Source organism: Gouania willdenowi, chromosome 9 (assembly GCF_900634775.1).
Source record: "Gouania willdenowi chromosome 9, fGouWil2.1, whole genome shotgun sequence".
In the NCBI taxonomy this organism is placed as follows: Eukaryota; Metazoa; Chordata; class Actinopteri; order Blenniiformes; family Gobiesocidae; genus Gouania; species Gouania willdenowi.
Genome location: NC_041052.1, coordinates 37703441 through 37729235, shown reverse-complemented (window position 1 = coordinate 37729235; position 25795 = coordinate 37703441). Strand labels below are relative to the sequence as shown.

Here is a 25795-nt window from a genome sequence, read left to right as displayed (position 1 = left end):
GAACCACTGCACTAAATACTGTTTCTTTCCCTTTATATGCAAAATGAGGTTCTTTCAAATGTGTGTAAAATTATGCTCTCTAGTCATTTTTAAATAGTTTTCTAAGCAAAATGTTATAGTCAGACAAAGCAGATACTTGGATTCAGAAATAAGAGAAAGAGGGTCCTTGAGTCAAAAAAGTTGAGAACCACTGCTCTTAATGTAATTTAACAAGTAAGAACAATGAGTTTAAACTGGCTATTAATAGGCATGACAAATCGTGAATGTGATTGAATTGGCAAAAATAATCATGAAAAGAGGTTAAAAGTGACAATAATGCGTCAACATATGTGACATGAAATGGGAAAAGTGGTAGAAAGTGACAAAAATATCTTGAAAGTGGGGGGGAATGTGCAGAAAAGGCATTGAAATTGAATGGAGAAGTGGTAGAAATGGGAGTAATGTAGTAAAGATGCATTAAAAGGAGCAAAAACATGGCAAGAAAAAGTGATAAAAAATAGGTTAAAATATGGTAAGTTTGGTGCAGTAGCAGAAAACAGTTTAAAAAAAAAAAAAATACATAATACATAATTTCTTCATGGCATCTGGCGACCCCCCTCCCAGTGTTTCACAACCCCAAATGGGGTCCTGACCCCAAGGTTGAGAACTGATTTTTAGAAATGGTCTTAATATCAGTAATCTATTCTGACCTATACCTAGAAACAAGTGGTTATGTATATGAATGTGTCGCCTTTGGCTCAGCTTTGTTTATCCTTTATTTCATTTCTGCTCTTCCACTCATGTTTGCTGCTCCCTCACATTGCTGAGTCAGCTCTTGGTGTTTGTTTCCTCACCCCTGACCCTGATCTCTACCATGTGACTGTTGAGGAAACAGAGAAGAATGTGTCGAAGTGGCTGTTGTTGGTTTTTTGTTGTTGTTTTGTAGCGCTAACTAACGAGCCATTGCGTCCATGCGTCATCTGCTTGTGCATACCCGTGTTGGTGAAACGTGTTTTTTTTTTTCATGCAGCTTCTGTGTGAGTCAATGAAGTGCAAAATAAAACATGTCAGCTAGATCCATTAACGCAAGTATAAGAGCGAGAAAGCGTAATGAGAAAGGACGAGCTCCGCAGGGGAAACTCAAGTCAGAGGAAAAGTTTCCTTTTTAGTCACAGGTTGCACTAATTTCAATATTTTAGTTTTTATATATATATATATATATATATATATACATAACTCAGCTGTGTTTTAGGTGCTGATAATTTCCACTTGCACATATTGAGAAGGAAATCTGACAGATGAAACGCTCCATTTGCATTATTTATCCACCTTGTATAAGCAGGCTGTCATCTCACCGCTATCATCCATTGTGAAAGGCTATGAGCGCTTTCTCCTTCTTTTGTTCATTCCAAACAGTGTTGACAGCACAGACAGATTCCCTCACAATTAAAAATCAACTGACAGCCTGAAATGAATGTGGGAAGAGAAGGCTGTTAAAGATATGTCTGCATTCCTCCGTCCTGCTGAGGATTAGTTTGGTTTGTTTGGCTGACCCTTCTTAAAGAAAGATTAACACAAAGATGATCAACTCCATGTGAAATAGAGCAAAACAACTGTTCTCTACTTTGGTGATATATGGTCAATCAGCCCATCTGTCAGACCTGAGGTCAAAGAGTGTTGTTTGTGGTTCATTATGGGGGCCTGTTACGGATATGTACGAAGGACCCAAAATGTATCAATTGTTATGAATATATTAAAAAAAAGTAATAAAACCTGAATTGTAATAACTGGTCAATAATGTAACAAAAGTGCTGAGCCTAAAATGTAAGGGGAAAAAAATTAGAATAAAACCCAAAATGTTACAACGTAAAAAGATGCTGAGCCCAAAACGTAAAAAATATTTGCAGTTTTTGTTCATTATTACATTATGGGGCAGGCAAAACATTTTCCCCTTAACAGTGTAATAATTTTATTACACCATAGAGCAGGGGTCTCCAACACGTCGCTCGCGAGCTACCAGTAGCTCGCAAGGACCTATCCAGTGGCTCTTCAACAGCATCACAAGTTTTGATTCGTCACTTGGAAAACTGTCTCGAGATTAAATAAATTATTTGTCAATGAGCTGCCAATCAAAGATCTGCTTGCGCTGCTGCACCTATGTTATTCGAACGGGGTGAGGGGGAGGGATGAAGTGTAGTGTTACCTTTGGCAGGTTATCTCCGAACCGTGGTAAGGAGGTCTGGTATTTCACTGAGTTTTACCCCAGCCGTGGCTCGTTATTGCCGGTAACAACAGCGGTCCGTAATGCCGACTCTGCATACCGGGTGAGTGCAGGAAGGAAGAAGCAGGCAGGTATCTGAGGGTATGATGTGCTTTAATCCTCTCTTTTCTTAGGTAATAAACACGCTGCATCCAAAACTTACAGAGAGCGCACCTGTGAACATCTACTCCCGGACCGACCAGACAAAATACTACATTTCCCACACGTAAACAACCCGGTCAAGCCTTCACCTCCCACAATGCAACACCTCTCTTAAAGTGACAGGCCGTGCCTGTAACACTAGCCAGACCGGGTCAAGTGCCAGGCGGTTGGCAAAAATGGCAGCTGCAGAGTTCAGTCATGCCAGTAAGAGACAAAAAACGTATTATTTCCACGAGGAATGGGAAACGGACTTCTGTTTCACAAACGTGAACGACAAGTGTGTATGTCTGATCTGTGGCGCAAGCTTGGCAGTTGGTAAAAAATGTAATGTGGAGCGGCATTTCACCAAAGTTCACAGCAACTTTTCACGTGATTTTCCAGTGGGAAGCAACCTCCGGAAAGAGAAGGTAAAAGAACTAAAAAACGCACTCCAAAAACAACAATCTCTGTTCAAAAAACCGACGAAAAAGGCCGGCGCATCAACCGAGGCATCATTTAAAGTGGCGCACATCCTGACCAAGCACAAAAAGGCCTTCACTGATGGCGGGGTCATTAAAGAGGCTATGACCGCGGCGGCAGAGTCAGACGGAGATTCCTAGAATAATTCCTAGAATAATTTTTATAGTCCTGGAATAACCAGGACTATAAAAATAAGGCGGAGATTCTGTCTGCTATTGCCAGCGTTCAACTTGGCGCAAATACTGTGGCACGCAGAGTGTGTGCGCTGTCCGTGGATGCGGTGAAACAGCTTGAGTCGGACCTCAACAGGTGTTCCTGGTTTTCCCTCCAGTGTGACGAGTCCGTGGATACCAGTGACACAGCACAGCTGGCTGTTTTCATATGGATGGTTTTTGGTGATTTTACCACAAAAGAGGAGTTTTTGACATTAATTCCACTGAAAACCACCACCAAGGGAGTGGACATTTACAACGCCGTCAAGTAGTACTTGGTGGAAAAAAAGGTTCCCATTGAAAAACTGGTCTCGATAACAACTGATGGAGCACCAGCTATGATGGGGCGCCACGTAGGATTTATTGCTCATTGCAAAGCAGACCCGGACTTTCCTAGATTTCTGAACTATCATTGCATCATACATCAGCAGGCTATTTGTGGAAAGGTTCTGGGGTTTGATCATGTCATGATGCCTGTTGTTAAAATCATCAACTCCATTCGTGCAAAGGCCAAGCAACACCGGTGCTTCAAGCTTTTCCTGGAGGAATGTTCTGCGGAATATGGAGACCTCCTTCTTCACACCGAAGTCAGATGGCTGAGCAGAGGTAAGATACTACAACGCTTTGTTTCCTTGCTCAGTGACATCAAGGCTTTCATGGAAATGAGAGGAGAGGATACCACATTACTAAGTGATCCTGAGTGGCTGTTGGATCTGGCCTTCCTGGCAGATATAACTGACAAAATGAACCAACTAAATCAGCAGTTGCAAGGTAAAGACAAAAATGTATGTGACATGATCAGTGCTGTGAAGGCATTCAGTGCAAAACTCTCCTTTTACATCCAGCAAATAAAAAACAAAAGATATCAACACTTTCCATCTTTTGTGAAAATGCTGGAAAGCAACTTGGGGGCAGAAAAAGTGTTTAAGGTTCACAGATACTGTGATCTGTTGTCCAGGCTGGGACAGGAATTTACAGATAGATTCTCTGACTTTGAGAAACTGGAACCCTGTGTCACCTTTATTGCAAATCCTTTCCTGGCTGTTGACATTAGTGAGTTGTCAGGACAGATGGCTGAGCTTTTCAGTGTTGATCCTGTGGAGATGGAGATGGAGGTCTTAAACCTCCAAAATAATGTCCAGCTAAAATCCCAGCAGCATTCCCAGCATCTCTGGAGTTTGGTGGAGCCAGAGGATTACAAAAATCTTCACCAGGTTGCTCTGAAAATAAGTGCTTTGTTTGGGTCAACATATCTTTGTGAATCTGCCTTTTCTGACATGAACATCATAAAATCGAAGTACATCGAGGTAGGGTGTCGGGGGCCGGAATAGGGGGCCACATCCCGGCGGGGCGGTCTGGCTTGGCCCTTGGAGGGGGCCCTGGCTTTAAAAAAAAAAAAAAAACTGAAGCTCGTGGCGCGGGCGGCATCAGTGAAGGGTGATCTGGGGCGCCGTGGGGGGCTAGGTTGGGGTGCCTGGGGGCCGGCGGGGAGACTCCCAGCGGCCCCCTGGTGCCTTATGCGGCTTGGGGTGTGGTCGTCCTCCCTGGGCGGGCTGCTCCTGGTGCTGCATCCGTTCCGGGTCCTTCGGTGGCGTGGTGCGCTGGGTCCTTGGCTCCTTGGGGCTTTCTCGGGTGTGTATGGGGGGGCGATGGCTGCCTCTCGGCTTGGGATCTTGGGGGCGTTCGGGGGACTGCTTGGCCGTGGGGTGGTCGCCGGGGGCCCTTAGGCTGCCTGCTCTTGCTGCTGGCCTGACTGCTTCTTCGGGCCCGGGGGCGGCTCTTGGGTTTTGCAGTGGCGGTACTTGGAAATACATTTGTCATGGATGCACTGGCCTTGGGCTGTGGGATAACACTCATACTGGGCTCAACCTTAGACACGTTGTTCCCAAATACCTGTTTTATGGAATTTCCACTCACTTCTTCCTCTGTTCACAGCCACCACCATTATTCCTAAACCACACACTGGTCACCAAACTGGCTTGACAACACAACAATAAACACAATATACACAACCACAATTTCACATCGCATCACTTAAAACTATTCCTCACCCATTCCATATCCTATCTTGTATCCCTCTTCCCTGCTAACTTCCCCACCCCCCTCCAACCCCTCACCTTGGTGTAACACTGCCCTCTCTTTTTTTACATCCTCCCTTTAATAAAGTATTTCTTACCCTTCCCTAGGGAGGGCTGGTGACGGTCACAATTATGCAATGAAATAAATAAATTTATTTAATTGCAATAATAAAATATGCATTGCTGTCAAAAGATTGCACTTCTTGTAGTGTTAACCTTCGAAAGCATGTGCAGACAAGGTAAAAAAAAAAAAAAAAAAAAAATAAAATAAAATCGAAGTACAGAAACAGACTGACTGATGAGCATTTAAATGACTCCATCAGAGTGAATCTCAGTGGATACACTCCTGCATACAGCTCTCTGGTTGAATCCATGCAATGCCAGTCTTCTCACTGATGTAAACCATTCAACATGTAGAAGTGATGAGATGATGGTGGATTTGTGTGCACAAAGTTCTACCATATAAAAATGTTATGTTTTGACTTCTTATCTGAATCAGGAAGATTTATTTATCCACAAATACAGCCTGCAAAGCTAGTGAATGTCTATTTTTTTTTTTGTTATCCACATTTTAAGTTCTAGAATTCTTGCATTGTTGAAAATGTGGTAAAACATTCAAGAACACAGCATGTATGCTGGGGAGTTTCATTTTTCAGAAGTTTTTATACAGGAATGTTCCTGGTACCAACTTGAAAAGTAATAAAATACAACAAATGCAACTGGACATTTTTGAATGCATTATGTACAAAACAATGTATTAATTTGGTCTGTATGGAAATTGGCAATGTAAATAAATGTTGCTGAACATGAGTAGCTCGGCGGCGCTTTCATTGGGTAAAAGTAGCTCACAGAAGATAAAAGGTTGGAGACCCCTGCCATAGAGTGAGTCAGTGATTATGGATTAAAGGGCTTATTGCTTTAATGTACAGTGTAGCATCATACACAATTGTGTGTGTGTGTAAATATATATATATATATACCTGGGGTGTACATTGCCATGAATCTGATATGATTCATTTTTGCATGTCACGATACAATATATCCAGATATTAAACAATACAATGTACATTGCGATATACAGGGATGTAACGATTAATCGTAAGGCAGTTAAAAATCGATTCAGAAGTATCACAATTCACATCGATTCTCTGAAAATTGAATCGCAGTACTTTTTTTTAAACAACAGGGGGCGCTATCTATTTATCTTTCTCCTATCCAAATGCTGAGGCGGCGGGCGGAATCTGCTACTACTTTGTTTCTGGCCGCCTTCTACTCCTAAACATGTTCATAAATGATTCCTTACCCCTTTAGCACCGAAAGAATATCTGTAACATTATGTGAATATCTGTAAAAGTCATGTTTTTCTATTAGCTCTGTCTGCTAGCGTAGCATCTCTTCTTCACTGCACAGAATACCTGCATCCCAACCGACCACTGGGTTACCAGCGCCCTCTGCTGGTCCAAACAATTATCTGACATAAATACAGTGCAGACCGGTTTTTTTTTTAAGTCCAATTGTTAAGGCACAAAATTCAATTTCAGTTCCACTTTAAAAAAAAAAATACAAAATTGGCTTCTTCTTCATTTGTATTATTCCTTTATTTATTTCATTCAAGATTTATGTTTTGAATTGTTTTGCATTGTTTTGAATCGTGAATCGAATCGTATCGGGAGTTGAGTGAATCGTTAAATCCCTAGCGATATATATAATTACTAATTTCACCTTTACATATACAAAATGGTATAAAATACAGTTTATTTTTTATTTTTTTAACTAGCAAGAACTATTAAACGGTAACTAAGTGTAATTCAAGTACCAAAAACAAGTGATATGTTTATCAAACTGTCATTACGTTTTCAAAAAAGTTTAACTTTTGCTTCTATAACTGATTCTGATTCTGATAAGTTCTTAAATTTCTCAAAACATAAATCTATAAAAGTTTCCAGTATGTTTTATGAAAATAAAGTGCAATCAACTTCCAGCTAAAATGAATTGAGGAGTGAGGTCGTTTAATAAGGTCTGATGTGGTTCACTGACACCTGGTGACTGGCCGTTTTACGTGCTATTGATATGTCGGTAAAATCAAATGTTTTTTTTTTTTTTTTTTTTTAAATCAATTTGGACATATATGGGATCCATACGATTATCTCGTCGAATCGATTGTATCTTACACCCTTAATATATACAAACTCATTTGTGTATAATACTATACTCTCCATTGAAGCAATAAGCCCTGCAATCCATAATTTATTGGCTCACTCTATGATGTAATTTTACACTACAAGGTGAAAAACATTTTTACTTGCCCCATAATGTAATAATAAGGCAGATTTTTTACGTTTTGGGCTCAGTGCTTTTGTTACATTAATGACCAGTTATTACATTTTCTTTTATTACATTTTTTTTATAACATTTCGGCTTTTGTTACATTTTGGGTGGTTGTTAAACATCAGGCTCTAACAGGGCAGGTCAGGGCCTCATTGGCTGGACAGAACCCACAGAACACTCCTCATTAAGGGTCAGTGGCTTAGGGGCCACAGTAATGGGAGCTGTGCTCAGTGACCATAAAACAGGAGTCACATCCATCTCCCTGCTGGTAATAATCTGATTCTCTTTGTCTTTTTTTCCAGACGGCAGTGCCATTTTCAAAGGGTGTTTTCTGCGTCCTGACAACATCACTGTGGCTCTGCCCTTCAGTGCAATCATCCAAAACATGTCTGTGGACAAATGTGTGGACATGTGTACAGAGAGGGTGAGTGAGTACTGTAAAGAATACTGATATATTCTAGTCAAGGAGATGTACTTTTACATGATTGAAATTGTACTCAAGTACAAGTGCATGTAAGTCATACACAAAATACTCAAGTACAAGTAAAAAGTATCTCAATTAAATAGTACTCAAAGTAAAAGTTACTAGTTACTTTCACCCTCACGTTTATTTTTTGGTAATAAATCTTGCCACGGTTCCCTTGCGTACAGTAAACCTCATGTATAAACTTAAAAGGAAGGGAACAAATCTTGCACAATTGGAACTTGTGTAATTTTCCACAAAGGCATCTGTATGTTTGTCAAAATGTACATTTAAAAAAAAAAATAATAACATCAATGAATTCAATTTAAAAACAAAAATAAATATAGTACAGCTTTATAGTATAGCTAAATTTATGAACTCTAAAACTGAGAAAATAACCTCCTTTCAATGCTATTTTGGTGCCGTACATTGCGTTTAATCTGATTGGTCGGCTATGATGTGATGCATTTGATTGTTGTCTGGTCATTTCATTTTTTGTAGTTTCACAATTGTCTGTTGATCATTTTAAAACAAAATAATTATAATTTACTCAGTAACGGTTGGGTGTAGAAATGTAATGAATTACTTTAACTTCTTTTAAAACTACTTAAAGAGTAACAAACCCCCTGCTTTCTCCTGACCTGCCACGAGGAGGGAAATTCAAAACATGACTTGATTGTGGGCGGGGCTCCTGGAGCAGTTAAGACACGCCCAGTCTATACTGTAAAATCTCCTATGAACAAACTATGCGATGTTAACTAGCTACTCATTACTCAATATACCTCTATTCACAATTCTCTCTGTCCAACCTACTCACCAGATTGTTGAGCTCACAGGTGCTAGTTTTTATAAAAGGGGCGGGGCTAGCAGTGCTTCTATGTGATGCAAGTTGGTTAAAAAATGTCACATGATCTTGTTTTCAGCCAATAGCAAAAATCCGTTGTAATAGCTGGGTTTCAACCCATAGAGGGCAGTCACTGACATTTTACAATAAAATATGCCAAATTGAAATACTTTGACTAAAATGTTGAGTTGGACCAGGAGTTTTAGGATTTAGTTACACTTTAAGTAAAATTACTGATTTTGAAATACACTCAAAAAAAGTACAAGTACCAATTAAAGCAACTCAATTACAATAACGTGAGTACTTGTACTCCATTACTCCATTACCTCTGTATGGCCCAGACAGAGGCATTTGTGCAGTGAATGTGTGTTTGCCTAATAGCAGCTGTGTTTCAGGAGAAATCGCTGGCTGTCCTGGCAGGCGATCGATGCTACTGCGGATTCCCGACTCATCTCTTCTCTCTCCACGAGCCAGAGGACGAGAGCCTGTGTCTCCAGCGCTGCCACGGGGAAGAGTTTGAGAGCTGTGGGAACGACAAGTACTTTGTGGTGTACCAGACGCAGGTTCAAGGTAACGTCTGCTGTTCCACATTAGTATGTCAAGTCAACGGTTTAATGCAGAGATGGGCAACTCTATCACAACGGGTGGCCACAAAAAAGTGATTGCATCTGATCCGAGGGCCACGTTATCAATATTCATGTCAGCATTTAGATTATTGACCAATCTGAGCATTAATACAGGGGGGAAATGGCTTTATATTTAATGTTTTTGTTTATTTGACAGGGACAATGTACATTTGCCAACTTTACAGTAACTGTAACAGAGTTAGTCTAATGGCTATTTTTCATCTGCTGTCCCTGGACAGCTGTTTAAAGTCACCCTAAAAACAATCTATTAGTACAATAAAACATGTCACATTCTATAACAGCATAATAATAATAATACATTTAATTTGTAATGCACTTTACATTTGATATCAAACCTCAAAGTGCTATAGGATTAAAACAATACAACACAACATATATAAAAAGACAGGACTAAAAAGAGGCATTAACTGTTAAAATAAGTTTCTGTAAAAAGGTGAGTTTTAAGTCTTTTCCTAAAAGCGTCCACTGTTTGCGGGGCCCTGAGGTGGTCTGGGAGGGCGTCCCACAGGCGGGGGGGCAGCGGCTTAAAAGGCCCTGTCGCCCATTGTTTTGAGCCGTGTCCTGGTTGAGGTGTGTGGTGTGAGCAGTTCAGTGAGGTAAGTGGGGGCTGCACCGTGCAGACATTGATGGGTGTGCAGGAGGATCTTATATTCTATGTGGGACTGAATGGGGAGCCAGTGCAGTGTACGGAGGATGGGGGTGATGTGCTCATGTTTTTGCATCCTCATCAGGACCCTGGCAGCACTGTTCTAACATACTGGAGCTTTTGGAGGCTCCTGCCAGGGATCCTGATAAGGAGTGCGTTACAGTAGTCCAGCCTGGAGGAGACAAAGACGTGGACGAGCTTCTCTGCAGCAGGAAGGGAGAGGGAGGGGCGCAGTTTGGAAATATTACTGAGGTGAAAGAATGCAGTTTTGCAGATGGAGGTGACATGATTGTCGAAGTTTAGGTGGGGGTCAAATTTAACCCCCAGGTTTGTGACAGAGGGAGAGAGGGAAATGGTGTGTCCGTAAAATAAAACCGAGGTGATTGGGGAGGAGCAGAATTGATGAGAGGTTCCAGTTTGAATGGCTTCTGTTTTTGAGCTATTTACGTAGCTGCAGGAAGTTTTGACTCATCCACTCCCCTATCTCCTCCATAGGCAGGCAGCCGTGGAAAAGGGGGAGCAGGGGGAAGTGACTTTAAGATATAGTTGTGTGTCGTCGGCATAGTAATGGAAATTAATTCCATGCCTGCTGACGACACAACCCAGTGGGAGCGTGTAAATGGTGAGGAGGGTTGGACCGAGTACGGAGCTGTGGGGGACCCCACAGGTGACAGTGTGGTGTCTAGATTTTGCATCCCCCAGAGCTACGCACTGGGCTCTGTCAGTGAGGTAGGGGTGAAACCCTTGAAGAGCGGTTCCAGAGACACCTGTGTAGTGCTGGAGTCGATGCAGGAGGCTGAAAATGTATAATTCATTTTCAATAAGATGCATATTCAAATATAAAATAAAATGCAAGAGAACTCATGATTATCAGGGCTGATGATTGCAGATCTGATTACTCAAAAGCCATTTTCGTAGCTGGGATTTTAAATGAATTATATGTGTGAGTGTCTCTAATATTTACAGGTAATACATTCCAGTAATGTCTTTATTTTGTCTTCGTGGTTTTGATGTTTTGTCAGTTTTTAGTCATTTTGTGTACAGTTAGCTTTAATACATCCTGCTTATCTCTCACACACACACACACACCCACACCCACACGCACACGCACACACACACACACACACACACACAAACACTTTTTCACAGGTTTTAGTCCAGTTTGCATTTCTTTGGACGGTTTTTCCTCAGTGCATCATAGCTGTGCCTTCAATCAACAAAAACAGCCCAGTAAACAAAAACAACAACAATGTTTTAGGCACAGCAAAACAAAAACAAGCTGCAGAGGGAAGTAAAAGCACGCAGCTGAGCTCAAAAATGAACTGTCATTTCCACAGTTTTTAGACACTCAGCAGCATTTCAGGCGTCTGATCAAACCTCAGTGACTACAGACTTACACAACCAGCCACACAAAACAGAACACACTTCCTCCACAACACCACTTTTTTAATCACGGAACATCTTTGCATTAATAAATGTGGTTTGTTTTTTTTCCATTGGTCGAATTAATTACAGGTTAACAGCTGCTATAGTTGATGGATTTTCTTCATTCCTTTTTCAGAGCACATAAGATCTTAATCTCTATCAGGACATAAAGATAATTTCAACCAAAAATTTAAAAAGTGTATCTGGAGAAAATCGCCTACTCTAGCTTTAACAAAGCAAAAGGTAAAAAAAATATGAGGGTTTCATGCATTGCATTGTGGGATGTGGAGTCCTGTGGACGGGTGCATAGAAGTGTTTTTCCTTCATTCTTACTGTAATTTATTGTGTTTCTTCACCAAAAAAGCAGAACATTATTGGCTTGACATCTTTTTTGTTCTAGTTTGTTCCCAGTATCCTGGCCGGATTCGGATCTTTCACTGAAAACACATGTTAAACATCTGCCATTGTTTGGCTGCAAATTTCAGTTCATGAAAACACCAGAAATGTGTGAAGAAGTCACTTTTTGAATAACATTTTGAGGAATAACTGACAATTGCTTGTTCACTTTAAGAGGTCTTTCATATTTCGTGACACACTATTGATATAGTTGTTTACAAACACAAAAGTGTCATTTATCTGATTACTCGATTAATTGATGAAGAAATCGACAGAATATAAGATTCTAAACATATTCGATAGCTGCAGCACTACATGAAAATGTTACTTACCCTCCCACTTTTGTATAGCATTACATACTTCCTACGGGCACTGCACTATGATGACAATGATCTTGATTAGAACATGAACTGAAAATACAAGGGTCAGCCTTGGTCCGACACAAGGTGGGAGATGAGCAGAAATGATACAAACTATAGAAATATATTAATTCAGAAGGCACTAAATACAGTTTCATACATGGGATTCTTTCAAATGTGTGTTATCACTCATTCATTCCATCATTATTCTCTATAGTTGTTTTTTTCATAGAATTTGGAGCAAAATGTTGAAGCCACACAAAGGGGGTACATACAGTAGTTTCAGAAATAAGAGAAATGGGTACATGAGCCAGAAAAAGTTTCTGTGTTTATTTATGACTTCAGCCTCTCTCCTGCTAATTTTGGATTGGTTAACAAAGCGGGATATGATCAACATCAGGCCCTTTTCTAAGGTTAATGACAGGTTGATCAGACTGGGGTTGTGTTTGTGCGTGCTGTTTCATTAATCATGCAGGACTGTGGCTCAACAGGAGCACGATAGGAGTTCCAGAGTGTTATCAGTTATCAGTTATTAGATGTGTTCTGTGTGTGTTGGTAGATAACCGTTGCATGGATCGACACTTCCTTCCCAATCGTGCCAAGCAGCTGGTGGCTCTCGCCAGCTTCCCTGGAGCAGGCAACACGTGGGCGCGCCACCTCATCGAGCTCGCCACGGGCTTCTACACAGGCAGCTATTACTTTGATGGCTCCCTTTATAATAAAGGTAATGAACCTAAACCTGATCACATTCATAAATTTGTCTCTGATGATAAAACAAAAAAAGAAAACTCACTGATGTAATTTTCTGACAGGATTTAAAGGAGAAAGAGATCACTGGCGTAGCGGCAGGGCTGTTTGCATAAAGACGCACGAGAGCGGCAGGAAGGAGATCGAGGTGTTTGACTCCAGCATCCTCATGATCAGAAACCCCTACAAAGCCTTGATGGCAGAGTTTAACCGTAAATACGGTGGACACATTGGCTTTGCCTCTCAGGCCCACTGGAGGGGGAAAGGTGAGCTACATCATGCTTTCACATATTTTTTTACTTATTTTTTACTTACGATATATTATGGAATCAGATTTGTTAAATAAGACAATCTCAAAAATAAAACATATTAGTTATAATGTTTACACTTCCTGCATTTTTGCTTGTGGTTCTTCACTTTTTGCTTGTGATTCTGACACAAATGAGGCCTCATTGGCTAGTTAGTTTTTGAGTGACAGCTCAGTGACTCGGACGTTGATCTCTGTCCATGCTATCTGTCTTTATGGCGGGGGCGGGAGTATTAACCAAAACACTGCATTAAACCAACAGAAGAAGAAGAACTATGGCGTTACTTGGCACATGCATGAGTCGGCGTGTCTGTAGACACTGACTCCCATTAACCGAGGTTACCCAGCAAGAAGGAAACACCAACTTTTTAGTGCCTCCAGAGCAATTTGGACTCTACCCTGGAATAATGCACATATTCAGACTCGGGGGAACCAGACCTTTCCGCTGATACCTTGTTTGACCCAATCCGAGTACTTTTTAAAAATGAATGGAAGAGATTTCCAGGCCCCACCAAAGGGGCACCAGATGACCCTAGTCCCATCGATGGGTCTCTGAGCAACAAACACCGACTTCCAAGGCCTTCAGTGGGCGCATTTCGGACTCTAGCCAAAAACCGAGCAGATATTCAGACTCAGGGGAATAAAACCTGTCCGCTGATACCACTTTTTTGGCCTGAAAATTGTGCGTTTGGGCTGTCGTGGGCACAATTTGGGCTCTACAGCAAAGATAAAAGCCAGCCACTGGGTCCATAGAGGCTCTGATGAGGGGAGTAAAAACATATTTGTCCATTGTTTAATGCAACCCAAAACAGCGCAACTTTTGTGACAAAGCTTTGCCTTGGCCATATTTGTTTTACCTCTAAGGTAGTTTGAGAGGGTGGAGCTCACATTATTTTGTAGCATAGGAGGAGCAAGGATTGTCAGGAGGAGGAGTTTCTCCTTTATGAGTCATAAGGGGGCAAAAACCAACGCGCCCGTTTGGAGCTGACTTTTGAAAAAATGTGGAACAGCAAGGGAGGAAAGAAAAATAACTTTTTCAACTTTGGTCCTCTGAATGAGGCTAAAGGAATGTACAACACTGTAGCAAAACCATCATCGGCAAATAACACAAATTGCAGCACTTTTGAAACCTCGCAAATATCATGACGATATAAAAAGTTTAGGTCCCAGAACCGACCCTTGGGGTAGACCACATTCAATGTTCATAACATAACCTCCAAATGGAATGAATTGTTTTCGGTTTCTGTTCAACCCACAGTGACATTAGGAAATAGAGAAATGGATCAAATGAACTAATGTTGGTCTTTTTTTTTTACTGGATGTTGTCACAACAGCCTTTTAAAGGTTATTTACCTAATGTTAGGAAATAGCTATTTGTCTGTTTAGAGAAATGAAACTATGGACCCAAGGACACTGCTTTCGTCATCTTTTTGTCACTATTGTTACTTAACTTTTTATCCCACACGCAGTTTTTATGGTTACTGACAAACACACTGAGTCATTTAGTGATGCGTGCTAACAAACATGCTTGAGGAGTCTCATGGTTAGAAGCTGAATGGGACATTTTGTATTTATTTTTTTTATCAGATAAAGACATAAAGTAGGCCTTATACAGTAGATCAATAAGTCAAAGATCATTTGTTTGAAAAAGGTTGAAATTCCTGCTGGAAAGATTGTTTTGATCTCCACTGTATATATACTGTTCATTGTCGGAAAAGTTTCATGCATTGCATTGTGGGATGTGGAGGGGTGCATAGAAGTGTTTTTCCTTCATTCTTACTGTGATTTATTGTGTTTTTCACCAAACAAGCAGGACATTTTTGGCTTGACACCATTTTTTGTTTTAGTTTGTTCCCAGTAATATCGCTTCTCACTCTGCCAGACATCCAATTCCGGCCAGATTCAAGTCTTTCACTGAAAACACATATTAAACATCTGTCATTGTTTTGCTGCAACTTTCAGTGAAAACAGCAGGAATGTGTTGGGAAGTCACCGTGGCAGAGTTTTTGGGGGCAAACACAAGAAATCGCCTTTAGGAGGAACCTATGAAGTATAATCTATGTCCTTTAATTTAAATAAACCTCCGTCACACTACATTTTGCATCATATGCTGACCCAATCATGCAGATGTGTACAGACTGTGTTGACCGGCCGTATTTCACCACATCTGAGCAGTAAAGCGTCGTCTAACAATGAAAAGTTCACTGTCAGGTTCTACTCAAAGCTACATAACAGTTAGAGCCCACCCCATTGAGACTATGATTGGGAAATGAAAAGCTACATGCTCCAAACACGAGCCAACACATTGGTGCAGTACTGAAAGAGGCGCTAATGAATAAAAAGGTCCTAAGACATACTGTACATAGGCAAACAAACATAATTGTAATTCATGAAGCTGGAAGTTGTATGTAGCCCAACATAATACAAAAAACTCCAGAAAGACAGAAAATGGCTGCAAAATGCACAAAATGTCAAGAAAAGTACACAATGTAACAACAATAACACAAAAAATATAACAAAAACCTGCATAATGATTCTGAAAAACACAGAAAAAGGCAACAAAAATTCACCATATTGACAAGAAAATAGACAAAATGAATTCAAAAAGACAGAAAATATTCTTCCCTGTGTTATTGCTCAGACTCCAGGATACTGTCCCTGCGACTCGACCAAGGATAAGCAGCAGAAAATGAATAGAATCCACTATTTCAGCCATGTTGTCTTTTTAACAGCATGGATGATTTTGCTGATTTTTTAATAAAAAGCAATAATGTATAGATTCTTTCACACGATGAATTTGTCTTGGTGAACTGTGCTCTCTCTAATAGTGTAAATATTAAATAATAACAATTAACTAGAAAAATAATAATAATATAAACATAAATATAAACAGTAGTTAGACTAATATGTGCAAAACTAAATAAAATAATATAACAAGATAACAATAACAAGATAATAATAACAATAATAATAACAATAATAATAATAATAATAATAATAATAATAATAATAATAAAAAAGGTCAGATTGGTACATTTGTTTTCATTCTTTATTTGTGAAGCAAAACACTCCCACACACAATCTCACACTTTTGCAGTCAATTTGTTTTTCATCAACAAATATTTGTTACACATTTGTAATAATAATAATTCATTGGATTTTATAAAGCGCTTTATCATAGACACTCAAAGCGCTTTGCATTATTCTTTCACTCCACACACAGTGGTGGAAAGTTACTGTTGTAGCCACAGCTGCCCTGGTGAAAACTGACAGAAGCGAGGCTGTCATCTGTCCTTCCGACCACCACCAACACTCACTCACACACCACATCCATACTAGGCAATGTGGGTAACGTGCCTTGCCCAAGGACACAATGACTTGGCTTGAGCGGGAATCGAACCCTTCGGTTATTGGACGACCCACTCTACCACTGATCCACGGTCGCCCGTTACTCTTCATTGTGGAATTTTTTGCAATTTTTTATATTGTATGGTGAGTGTTTCATATTGTGAGCCCTATATCGTATTTCATATCGTATCGTGAGTTGACTATTTTGTTCCACACTTGTATGTGTATAAAGTATGGTGCACAGGGAAACAAGAGGTTGTGATACTAATTATTTTTAATTGGCATAGGATTTCCTTACAATCAATTCTAGCTACGTTAACTGTGTAATTGACAGGCGACCTGCACAGGACGTTCCCCACTCTCTCATCAATGGAAACAGTGACTCAGCTGCTGTAATGTGCTTTCACAACTGTATATTTTCATTTTTTCATTTATTTATTTAGCACACATTATAGAAGAAAAATGTATTTAGGTTTTTTACTTAAGGCTGACATTACGCTGTCATTATCTCAGTAGCATGAATAAAGTGCCATGAAGGCTGTCATTAAGTGTTCGTTACCCTAACCCTACCAAACCCCACTAGAGCCCTCCACCTAACCCCAAAAAATACCAACATAGCTCCAAAGGTGTCATAATTTAGCGAAAGATGTCATAATTTAGTGAACGACACTTACTGACTAGCCTGGCAATAAGCCACACCCACTTCCTTTTTTTTGTAAAAAAGTGGGTATGGTAATACCGCCATTTCTGCTCACTTCCCCGGTTCGAAAAACACAACCAATCAGAACCATACGGAAAGATTGACACATCATATACCGAACAACCCGCCAAGCAAACAAACATTGCACCTGCCACAGAGAAGCCATGTGGAGCTGTGCTCTGCTCTGTTTCAAAAGACCTGGATATGTAATTCAAACCACAACAAGAAGAGGCTTTTCACGCTATAGTCGTCACGGCCGCTCTTTGTTTGATTGGTTACTCTGCGTGTGTTTGTCCCGCCCCTCTCAGCCTCCCAGAATTCAAACGCCTGGTGAGCGCTTCCACATTAATGGCCTGTATTAAACATTGAATAATACAAGATTAGGATGGATTCCAGGCTACTTAATGGCAGCCTTCGTGACACATTATTCATGCTGATGACAGATAATGATAAGGAGGGAATGAAGCCCAAACGGGCTTGTGTAAGAACTCCACCCCTTTCAATAAACGCAAACAATTTAGAAAAAGGGCTAACAAATAAACACAATTAAACTTTGATATATGAGGAAAAATGATATAGAAAACAAAGCACACAGAAATCTATATCAAAAGACAAATGCTTGGGCTTTGGCACTTTTATTCGTTTTCAGATCTGCTGGTTTTTGATCCACTATAAACAGTGTTGGGAAGGTTACTTTCAATATGTAATCAGTTACAGATTTCATGCCCAAAAATGTAATTTGTGATGTAATCCCATTAGTCAATCTGATTTTTTTAAGTGTAGGAATGCCGCTATCATTGAAAAGAAAGAAGACAATTGTAAATACAACATCCTCTATATACAAAGTTTTTCTAGAACAGTTCAAATTAAGCACAAAAATAATCTACAAGGTCAAATCACTGTCTTTACTAATACTGTATATTGTGTGTATTTGATATTTATCTGAAAACATCCTCTGTATGACTAGTTATTGGTTTAAATACTAGTGAGAGACGAGCAGCTGAACTCTATTGAACATTAAAGTATCTCCTCAGGATTAAATAAAGGAAACAAATCACACGGAAAACAAACCAATGAGCTCTGGAACCAATGTGTGGCTTTTTCAAGCATTTCTTTAGTTTAAAGCTTACAAATATTTGGACAATGAACAGGCCTACAGCCAGAAACCATAATATTGATCAATAATCAATGTGATCAACAACTGCATTAAAATAGCAACTATACAAAAAAAAAAAAATAATAAATCAGATATCAGAATTACTGTTTAGCTCTCAATAATAACATGTTCAGGCATCACATATTAATTGAACAGTGACATGTAGAATGAGAGAAGTGTAGGAAATCCTCCTGTTAGTGAACACAAAATAAAGCGTTCACTTCATCATACAAACAGAGCAGCCATGGAATTATTAGCAGGTAGTAAACCATCACCTGATATAAAATAGACTCGTACCTTTTATACGCGTGCACACACGAGAGCGGACACACACACACACACACACACGAGAGCGGACACACACAAACAACAACACACTAGCACCTCCATCTCTTCAGTTAGCTGAGTTATCTTTCCATATATCAGTTATTCTCTGCCCTGACATCATTACCCAAGAAGAGAAGCTAACATTAGCATGCTAACTGTGCTCAGCATGTATGCTGACGTCCAGCTGCTGTTTAATGAGCTTCTGCTCGGTTGAAATGTCAGGAAAGTTTGTCAAACTTTGTCACTCTTCAGCGGAAAGTATTTACAGCCGTCGTCTCATCCATACGTGCTCTGTGCTGCAGAACATTGAGCAACAAACACTTTCTTACCGGTTCTGGATCCAGCTTTGTCTCCCGTTCCACGACTATCTCCCGCTGCTTGTTTTATGACATCATTACATTGACTGATTGACGCAAATTGTTTTTTTTCCATTTACGTTGGGGCTTCTGGGAAAAGCTTTGTGTTGCCATGTTTGTAGTGAATAAACTCGTGTATCTGAGAAGTAACGTTGTGTAATCCATTGGTTTTAACAATGTACCTGTAATCTGATTACCAACTATTTAAACCGTAACTGTAATGGACTACAATTACTCATAATTTGTAATCTGATTATGTAAGGCCGTTACATGTAATCTGTTACTCCCCAACACCTGAAACCTCAAACATTCCGTCCATTTTCTCAACTTCTGCATTTTAACAGTTCATTATTAATGATGGTGTGTAATATACACCATTCCTAATTACATTGGACGGTAGATCTGCCTTTTATATTTGTACACAGCGTTTTTCACTTGTTAACTGTCGTAATGCATTACCAACAACTTTTCCATGAAGCTTTCACAGAAATTAAACCTTTTTTTGGTCTGATTGATCTATTTTTATAACAGATGATGTATCTTTTCTATTTCTTACAAATAAAGTACCTCCCCCTTTTATCCACCCACCTCACTGAGTCTTGGTAACTACGGCAACTGGTTTTGTCTAGTCCGTGTATCATCTCTCACTCTCTTTCTCTGTGTGTGTGTGTGTGATCGATTTTTCCAGAGGCTGTAGAGTTGCAGACCTAGCAGTTGGTATCTCTCAGCACATTTGGCTTGCCATTTCCAATAAATGTCTGTTCCCTGTGTTGTTGACGCAGTGACTTCAGTAAAGAGAGAGGTTTTTGGCAGCTGCTACTTTGGATTGGGGGAAGCGTACCACTGTATGAGTCACAGTGACGTTGTGCACAAGTTAATGGATGTGCTCACCTCCACAAAGAAGAGATATTGTGATTCATTCAGTATTACAGACGCTTGTTCTTATTTGTCACACCATAAAGTCAATTTAGGATGAAGTGAAAGTTGTTAAGGATCCAGGTTTGTCATTTCTAAAAGCAGGTTTTCTGTCCTGGGTTGATTTAAACATTTTGGTTTTTAAATTCAGGGCGCACGGTGGCTTAGTGGTTAGCACGTCCGCCTCACAGCAAGAAGGTCCTGGGTTCAAGCCCTGGGGTGGACACTTGGGTCCTTTCTGTGTGGAGTTTGCATGTTCTCCCCATGCTGCGTGGGTTTCCTCCGGGTACTCCGGCTTCCTCCCACAATCCAAAAACATGACTGTAAGGTTGATTGGAGGCTCTAAATTGCCCATAGGAGTGAATGAGAGAGTGAATGGTTGTCTGTGTCTCTGTTGCCCTGTGATGGACTGGCGCCCTGTCCAGGGTGTACCCCCGCCAAGCGCCCTATGAGAGCTGGAGATTGGCACCGGCAGACCCCCGCGACCCTGTTAAACGGGAATAAGCGGGTAAGAAAATGGATGGATGGATGGGTTTCCAAATTCAACTTCACCCAATAAACGTTGGTCAAACTTAGGCCATTTTAAAAGGCACGAACGGATTACTTTAAATTTTTTCTGATACTGAAGTTGCTGCTATGATTAGTAACTGAGACAGCGTTGCAAACTCAGCAGGCTCTAAAAGTAAAGTCAGCTTTCTACACTGTGCAGATGAGGTTTAAGGTAGAACAACTCCTGCCAGCTGCTGCTTTGTGGACCAGGAGACAATCAGTGAGGAAAAAGAAGTTTCCTTTATTACAGTATGACTAATACATTCAATAATGTCTTTTTTTAATCATTTTACATGGTTTTGATTTGACCTGCTGGCTAAATATTATTTAAATCTGCTTGAGATGATGGGTATAGTTCACCACTCATGGATCATCAGTAAGAATGAAGCTAAAACACTTCTATGCATCCGTCTACAGGACTCCACATCCCACAATGCAATGTGAAAAACTTTCCCAACAATGTCAATAAGAGAATGTTTATAGTTGGAGATTCAAACAAACTTTCATGCGACAATTTCAATCTTATACGTTTCATTTTTTTAAGCAAATGATCTTCCATTTATTGATCTATGAGACCTACACTATGTCTTCATCTGATGGGAAAATATATCTTGCCAAGTAGCTTTATTACTCAGTCACCCCGAACGCAACTTTAGCAACTCTGGTGATTACATTCAAAATCAATGTAAATAACGCAACGTCAAGCGACCTCCCTTCAAGCAACGTGACTCACGCAATTCCAGTAACTCAGTCGCGCATCCTGAGTCACTGGAAGTTGTTCAAAGTTGAAAAACAACTTTTAGTGATGCTGTATCGCGACATCCAATATACTGCGTAGTCGCTGATATTGTGTTCGGTAGGAACGCACCTTTAGTCTTCAAGGAATCCTCAACTAAAAGAATATATATCCTGGTTTTCTTAGGAATAACGTCCAAGGAACATCAGATTGAAATGACATTTCACCTCAGACTGTCTATGGGAGCGGAAATATGAAGTGACGTGACGACAACATGATATGTGAACACTGATTGGCTGAAATCTCCAAAATGGCATCGCCCACATATAAAAGCATATTACATGTGCCTAGGGCTACAAGTTAATATAAATGACTCTAAAAACTTATTAAACAAAGTTTTATTATTTGGCTTTAGAGCACTCATGGGATCAATTGCACATTGTTTTGAAGGGATCCTCCCCTGTTTTTACGAGTTTGGCCTAAAATCTTTCAAATGTACTTATTAGAAGATCTATGCCGAACAAAAGGCATTATTTTGCACCATATTTATTTAATTGCTCTTTGAAAATGGGACTACTTTACAGTTTTAAAGTCTGTGTTCCGCCATCTTCAAATCACGTGATTAATGATGTCACAAGACCCAATTGCCTGTAAACATCCCATTGTAAACATTCAGCCTGCTTTTTAGATTATTTAGCAACTTTTTTGGTCAGTGCTGCTTTTGGTTGCTCTAAAAAAAAACAGGAAAAGTTAAAGACGCCGATGTAAACCTTTTATGTTTAGCAAAAGGTAAAGACCGCAGGGGGCGACAGTTACAACTCTGTGGTTTTGTAGAAGACAATGAAGCAGAGAAGAAGAGCTCTCCTGAGGGACCTTTATAAGTACATTTCAAAGATTTTGGGCCAAACTTGTAAAAACTGGAGCATCCTTTTAAAAGTTTCACGTTATATATTCTCATTACTCTGGACACATATTTTTTCAGTGAACTGCAAATCAAGTCACTGCAAAAAAGGCCACATTTCCATCATGTGTCACTGATGTAATAATGTTTAATCGACTCATGATTAACGAGATGTTGTTTTTCTTCCAATGTATCTGCAGAGTGGCCTGAGTTTGTCAAGAACTACGCTCCGTGGTGGGCGTCTCACACGCTGGATTGGCTGAATTTTGGAAAGCAGGTGCATGTGGTCCATTTTGAGGAATTAAAGAGGGACCTGTTCTCAAAGCTGAAGGGTATGGTCCAGTTTCTGGGCTTGCAGGTCTCTGAAGATCGCCTCCTGTGTGTTGAGGGCCAAAAGGACGGAAACTTCAAGCGATCAGGGCTTCGTAAACTGGAATACGATCCATATAATCCCGAAATGCGAGAGAGCATCAACGAGCTGATCAGAACAGTCAATGCAGCCTTGAAGAAAAGAAACATGACCGGAGTTCCAGATGATTATATGCCAAGATGATGAAAGTGATCCTATTGTCTTCTTCTTTTCTTTCTTCATGGACTTCTTCTTCTTTTTCTTCCCGATAGTGTGAGACAATAGTGATGCATTGTATATCTCTTTACTTATTTATTTTTTCTGGTTTAACTTCAGCAGCTCCTTACTTAGCTTCACAGCTAAGTGTGTTTTAATCTGATAATGTGTTTTGTCTTTTACTGAATGGAAAGCACTTCTTCTTCTTCTTCTTCTTCAAATTCCACTCTATGCACATGTGCTGTGTAGGCATGTGCACATGCCTTAACACAAGAAGCTACGTTAGCTGGGGATTTGATGCTAAAGAGGAAAACATTTATTCCAAGATAGGATAATGTAGCTTGGGGGGGGGACAAGTTTATTTTCTGCAAAAAGTAAAATGTTTGAAATGTTAAAAGCTGCTGCTACTGCGATTATGGGACTATTTTCTACATGAAGGCTTTTAAACCATATTATGTCGGAGTATAAGATTCAATATGCAGGGTCCAACTACCAGAGGATGATACTGTGTTCCATCTTTTTACTTTTAAGTTAATTAGCTCACTGTAGTCTTATGGCATAGTAATAAATATGTCTTTAGTACACAGTCTGAGATAAAGAAATGGTCCTTGAACTGCTGAATGATGGTACCTGTCAATCATAACCATAATACCTGCGGGCTGACGTCACACACTGCACAACTTAGGAGTCTAATGATTATGACTTTATTATGCCCAAAAAACACAAGCCACAGTTTATAGTTGGCAATACTGAGATCCATTCTTGATATTATTATTATTATTAATACGTACCTTTTGTTGCGAATACATTTAGTCCAATTTTACCAATCAGGCGAGGCTACCCCAGCGTGCAGACAATCCCTCTACATTCTGGCATTTTTCATAAGTTTAACAGTTAATAATTGGTTATTGACTACTGATCAGTTTACTGACTCCGAGAGGTAATACTCAGGACAATATCCCTGTGACATCATACGACAATAAAACAATATTTTATTGCTTTTCTTTCAAAAGCTGTGTTTTTAATACAGTTTTTCGCAAAATAAAGACGATATTTCTAAAGTTTCGACAAAGTATAGATGCGTTTTGAACGTGTTTCCATTAAAGGTTGTTTTGGCGGAGGAGCCTCATAAGTCCGCTGAAATCTCATCCCGCGAGACTTCGCTGCATGGAAGATGGACGCTCCAAACCTCCTTATAACACTCTGCATTCCTTTGTTGTTGCTGTCTAATGTGGCAGTCAAAATTTTAATGTATAATGCAAAGAAATCTTCTGTCTACTCTCTCCGCGTCATGTTTTCTCGGGGAGAAAAAGGGTTTCTATTGCGATTTTGCGATACATTAAAAAAAAAAAAAAAAAAAACCCTTCATGAATGCGTAAAAACCTTTTAGTAATATCTGAGTGTTTTTTTTTTTCCAAAATTCTAGTGTTTCCATTACCAGTTCTTATTGCGCTATTTAGATTTTGCGCATTTTCCAAGGGCAATGGAAACACAGCTAGTTACAATTTCAAAATACTTCATTCCCCCTGCATTTTCTCTGTAATTGTAGTTTTTCAATTTTTTTGTTATATCCTTCATTAGTATTTAAGCATATTAGAAATAGGGACATATTTTTATTTCCTGAAAAGAGGCCTACAACTCAGCTTTGAGGTCCCCTAGTGGCTCATGGTGTCCTACACATTTGTGTAGTCCGCCTATAGCTGGAAACACCTATGGTCCTCTGTTTGTTTATCTCTACTGTCTAGTTTTAGTTAAGTTTGATGAAAAATAGGATAGCTTAACACTGGATGCAATGCAAAAATCCCAAAAAAACTTCACTGTGCAATGCCAGCCCCAAAGTTCCCTCCTGATTAGTCATTACTCATTAGTTATGTTATGTTTCCTTTAAATGCGTAGAGATTGTTGTAGATTTATTAATGACAGCTGATCTGTTTAGGGTGTGAAAATAGTCCCGTTTTTTGGTTTTAGTTTTGAGAAAAGCTTTAAAAGTTGCAATTCCTATTTTTTTACAAGTTGAAATCAAAATAACTGGATATATGTTTATGCTCTGATTTCAAGCAGCAAATACAGTGTGCTCTGCCATGTGCTCAAGAATAAACGACAACATAGACAAACAGTTACAGGAACACATACAGTAGGTGAATAATTCAACCGTGATTAATGAGAGCCAGAAAACCTGAGTTGGCCTCCATTTTCAGTAGAGCATCAATATATTTTTATACTCTTTGCTGACGCATTCAAATATTTCTAATGCAACATGCAGAGGAGAGAGGTGGCGTCTATTTTAAACACTTGCTTTAGACTTTATTGGCTCTTGCTTTCAAATACAAAAAAAAAGGAATTTAATGAAGAAGTGTCAGATTTGAATGTATTTTCTAAGGAATGAATGTATGGTTACAAAGAATGGCCCAATAAACTATTGAAATAAAACAATGTTCTGCCTTCTGCTGTTATTACCAATCCAGGAAGTCGAGTTACGATATTTGTGGTATCTATGAAATGCATTAAAGTTACAATAAAATATTCAAAGCTGGCATTCAGATGTAAAATTTTTTGCATAAAATATACTCTGACCTATATTTGCATTGCACCATTATTCCACCAACTGTCATCTGTTAACACATGATAACACAGCTCTGCTTCTTCCCTTTGATTAGAGAAAACGAATGAGCATTTTTTTTGGTTCTGAAAAAAAAGACATGAATCAACTCCTAACAATTAACACAAACTTATTCTAAAAACTAATATACTTTTGACTGAAAGAGACACAAATTTGACACAAGGTTCTCAGTCCAGAATTCTGACACTGTTGGAATAAAGCAAAAAAAAAGATGTACAATGCCAGAGAAGACGAGAAGCAGCAAGAAAACATTCAGATTTTCCTCGTCAATGAACTAATTGCATCACAAATGATTATGCAGCACTTGGAG

The 25795-nt window shown here is 39.6% G+C and overlaps 2 protein-coding genes across 2 annotated transcripts in view; both read left to right on the top strand.

Moving 5' to 3' along the window:
- Positions 1-25394, top strand: part of wscd2 (WSC domain containing 2) — an 86846-nt gene extending 61452 nt beyond the window's left edge. The window contains exons 5-9 of the mRNA XM_028458161.1: positions 7781-7902; positions 9181-9355; positions 12818-12982; positions 13071-13271; positions 22501-25394. Of these exons, the coding sequence (XP_028313962.1) occupies positions 7781-7902; positions 9181-9355; positions 12818-12982; positions 13071-13271; positions 22501-22853 (1016 nt within the window). The 3' untranslated portion in view covers positions 22854-25394. The remainder of the gene's footprint in view (positions 1-7780; positions 7903-9180; positions 9356-12817; positions 12983-13070; positions 13272-22500) is intronic.
- Positions 3520-5978, top strand: LOC114470151 (general transcription factor II-I repeat domain-containing protein 2B-like). The gene is made up of 2 exons (XM_028458162.1): positions 3520-4373; positions 5433-5978. Exons 1-2 carry the CDS (start codon positions 3540-3542, stop codon positions 5544-5546), a joined length of 948 nt encoding a protein of 315 aa, XP_028313963.1. The 5' UTR covers positions 3520-3539; the 3' UTR covers positions 5547-5978.
- Positions 25395-25795: the final 401 nt, after the last annotated feature.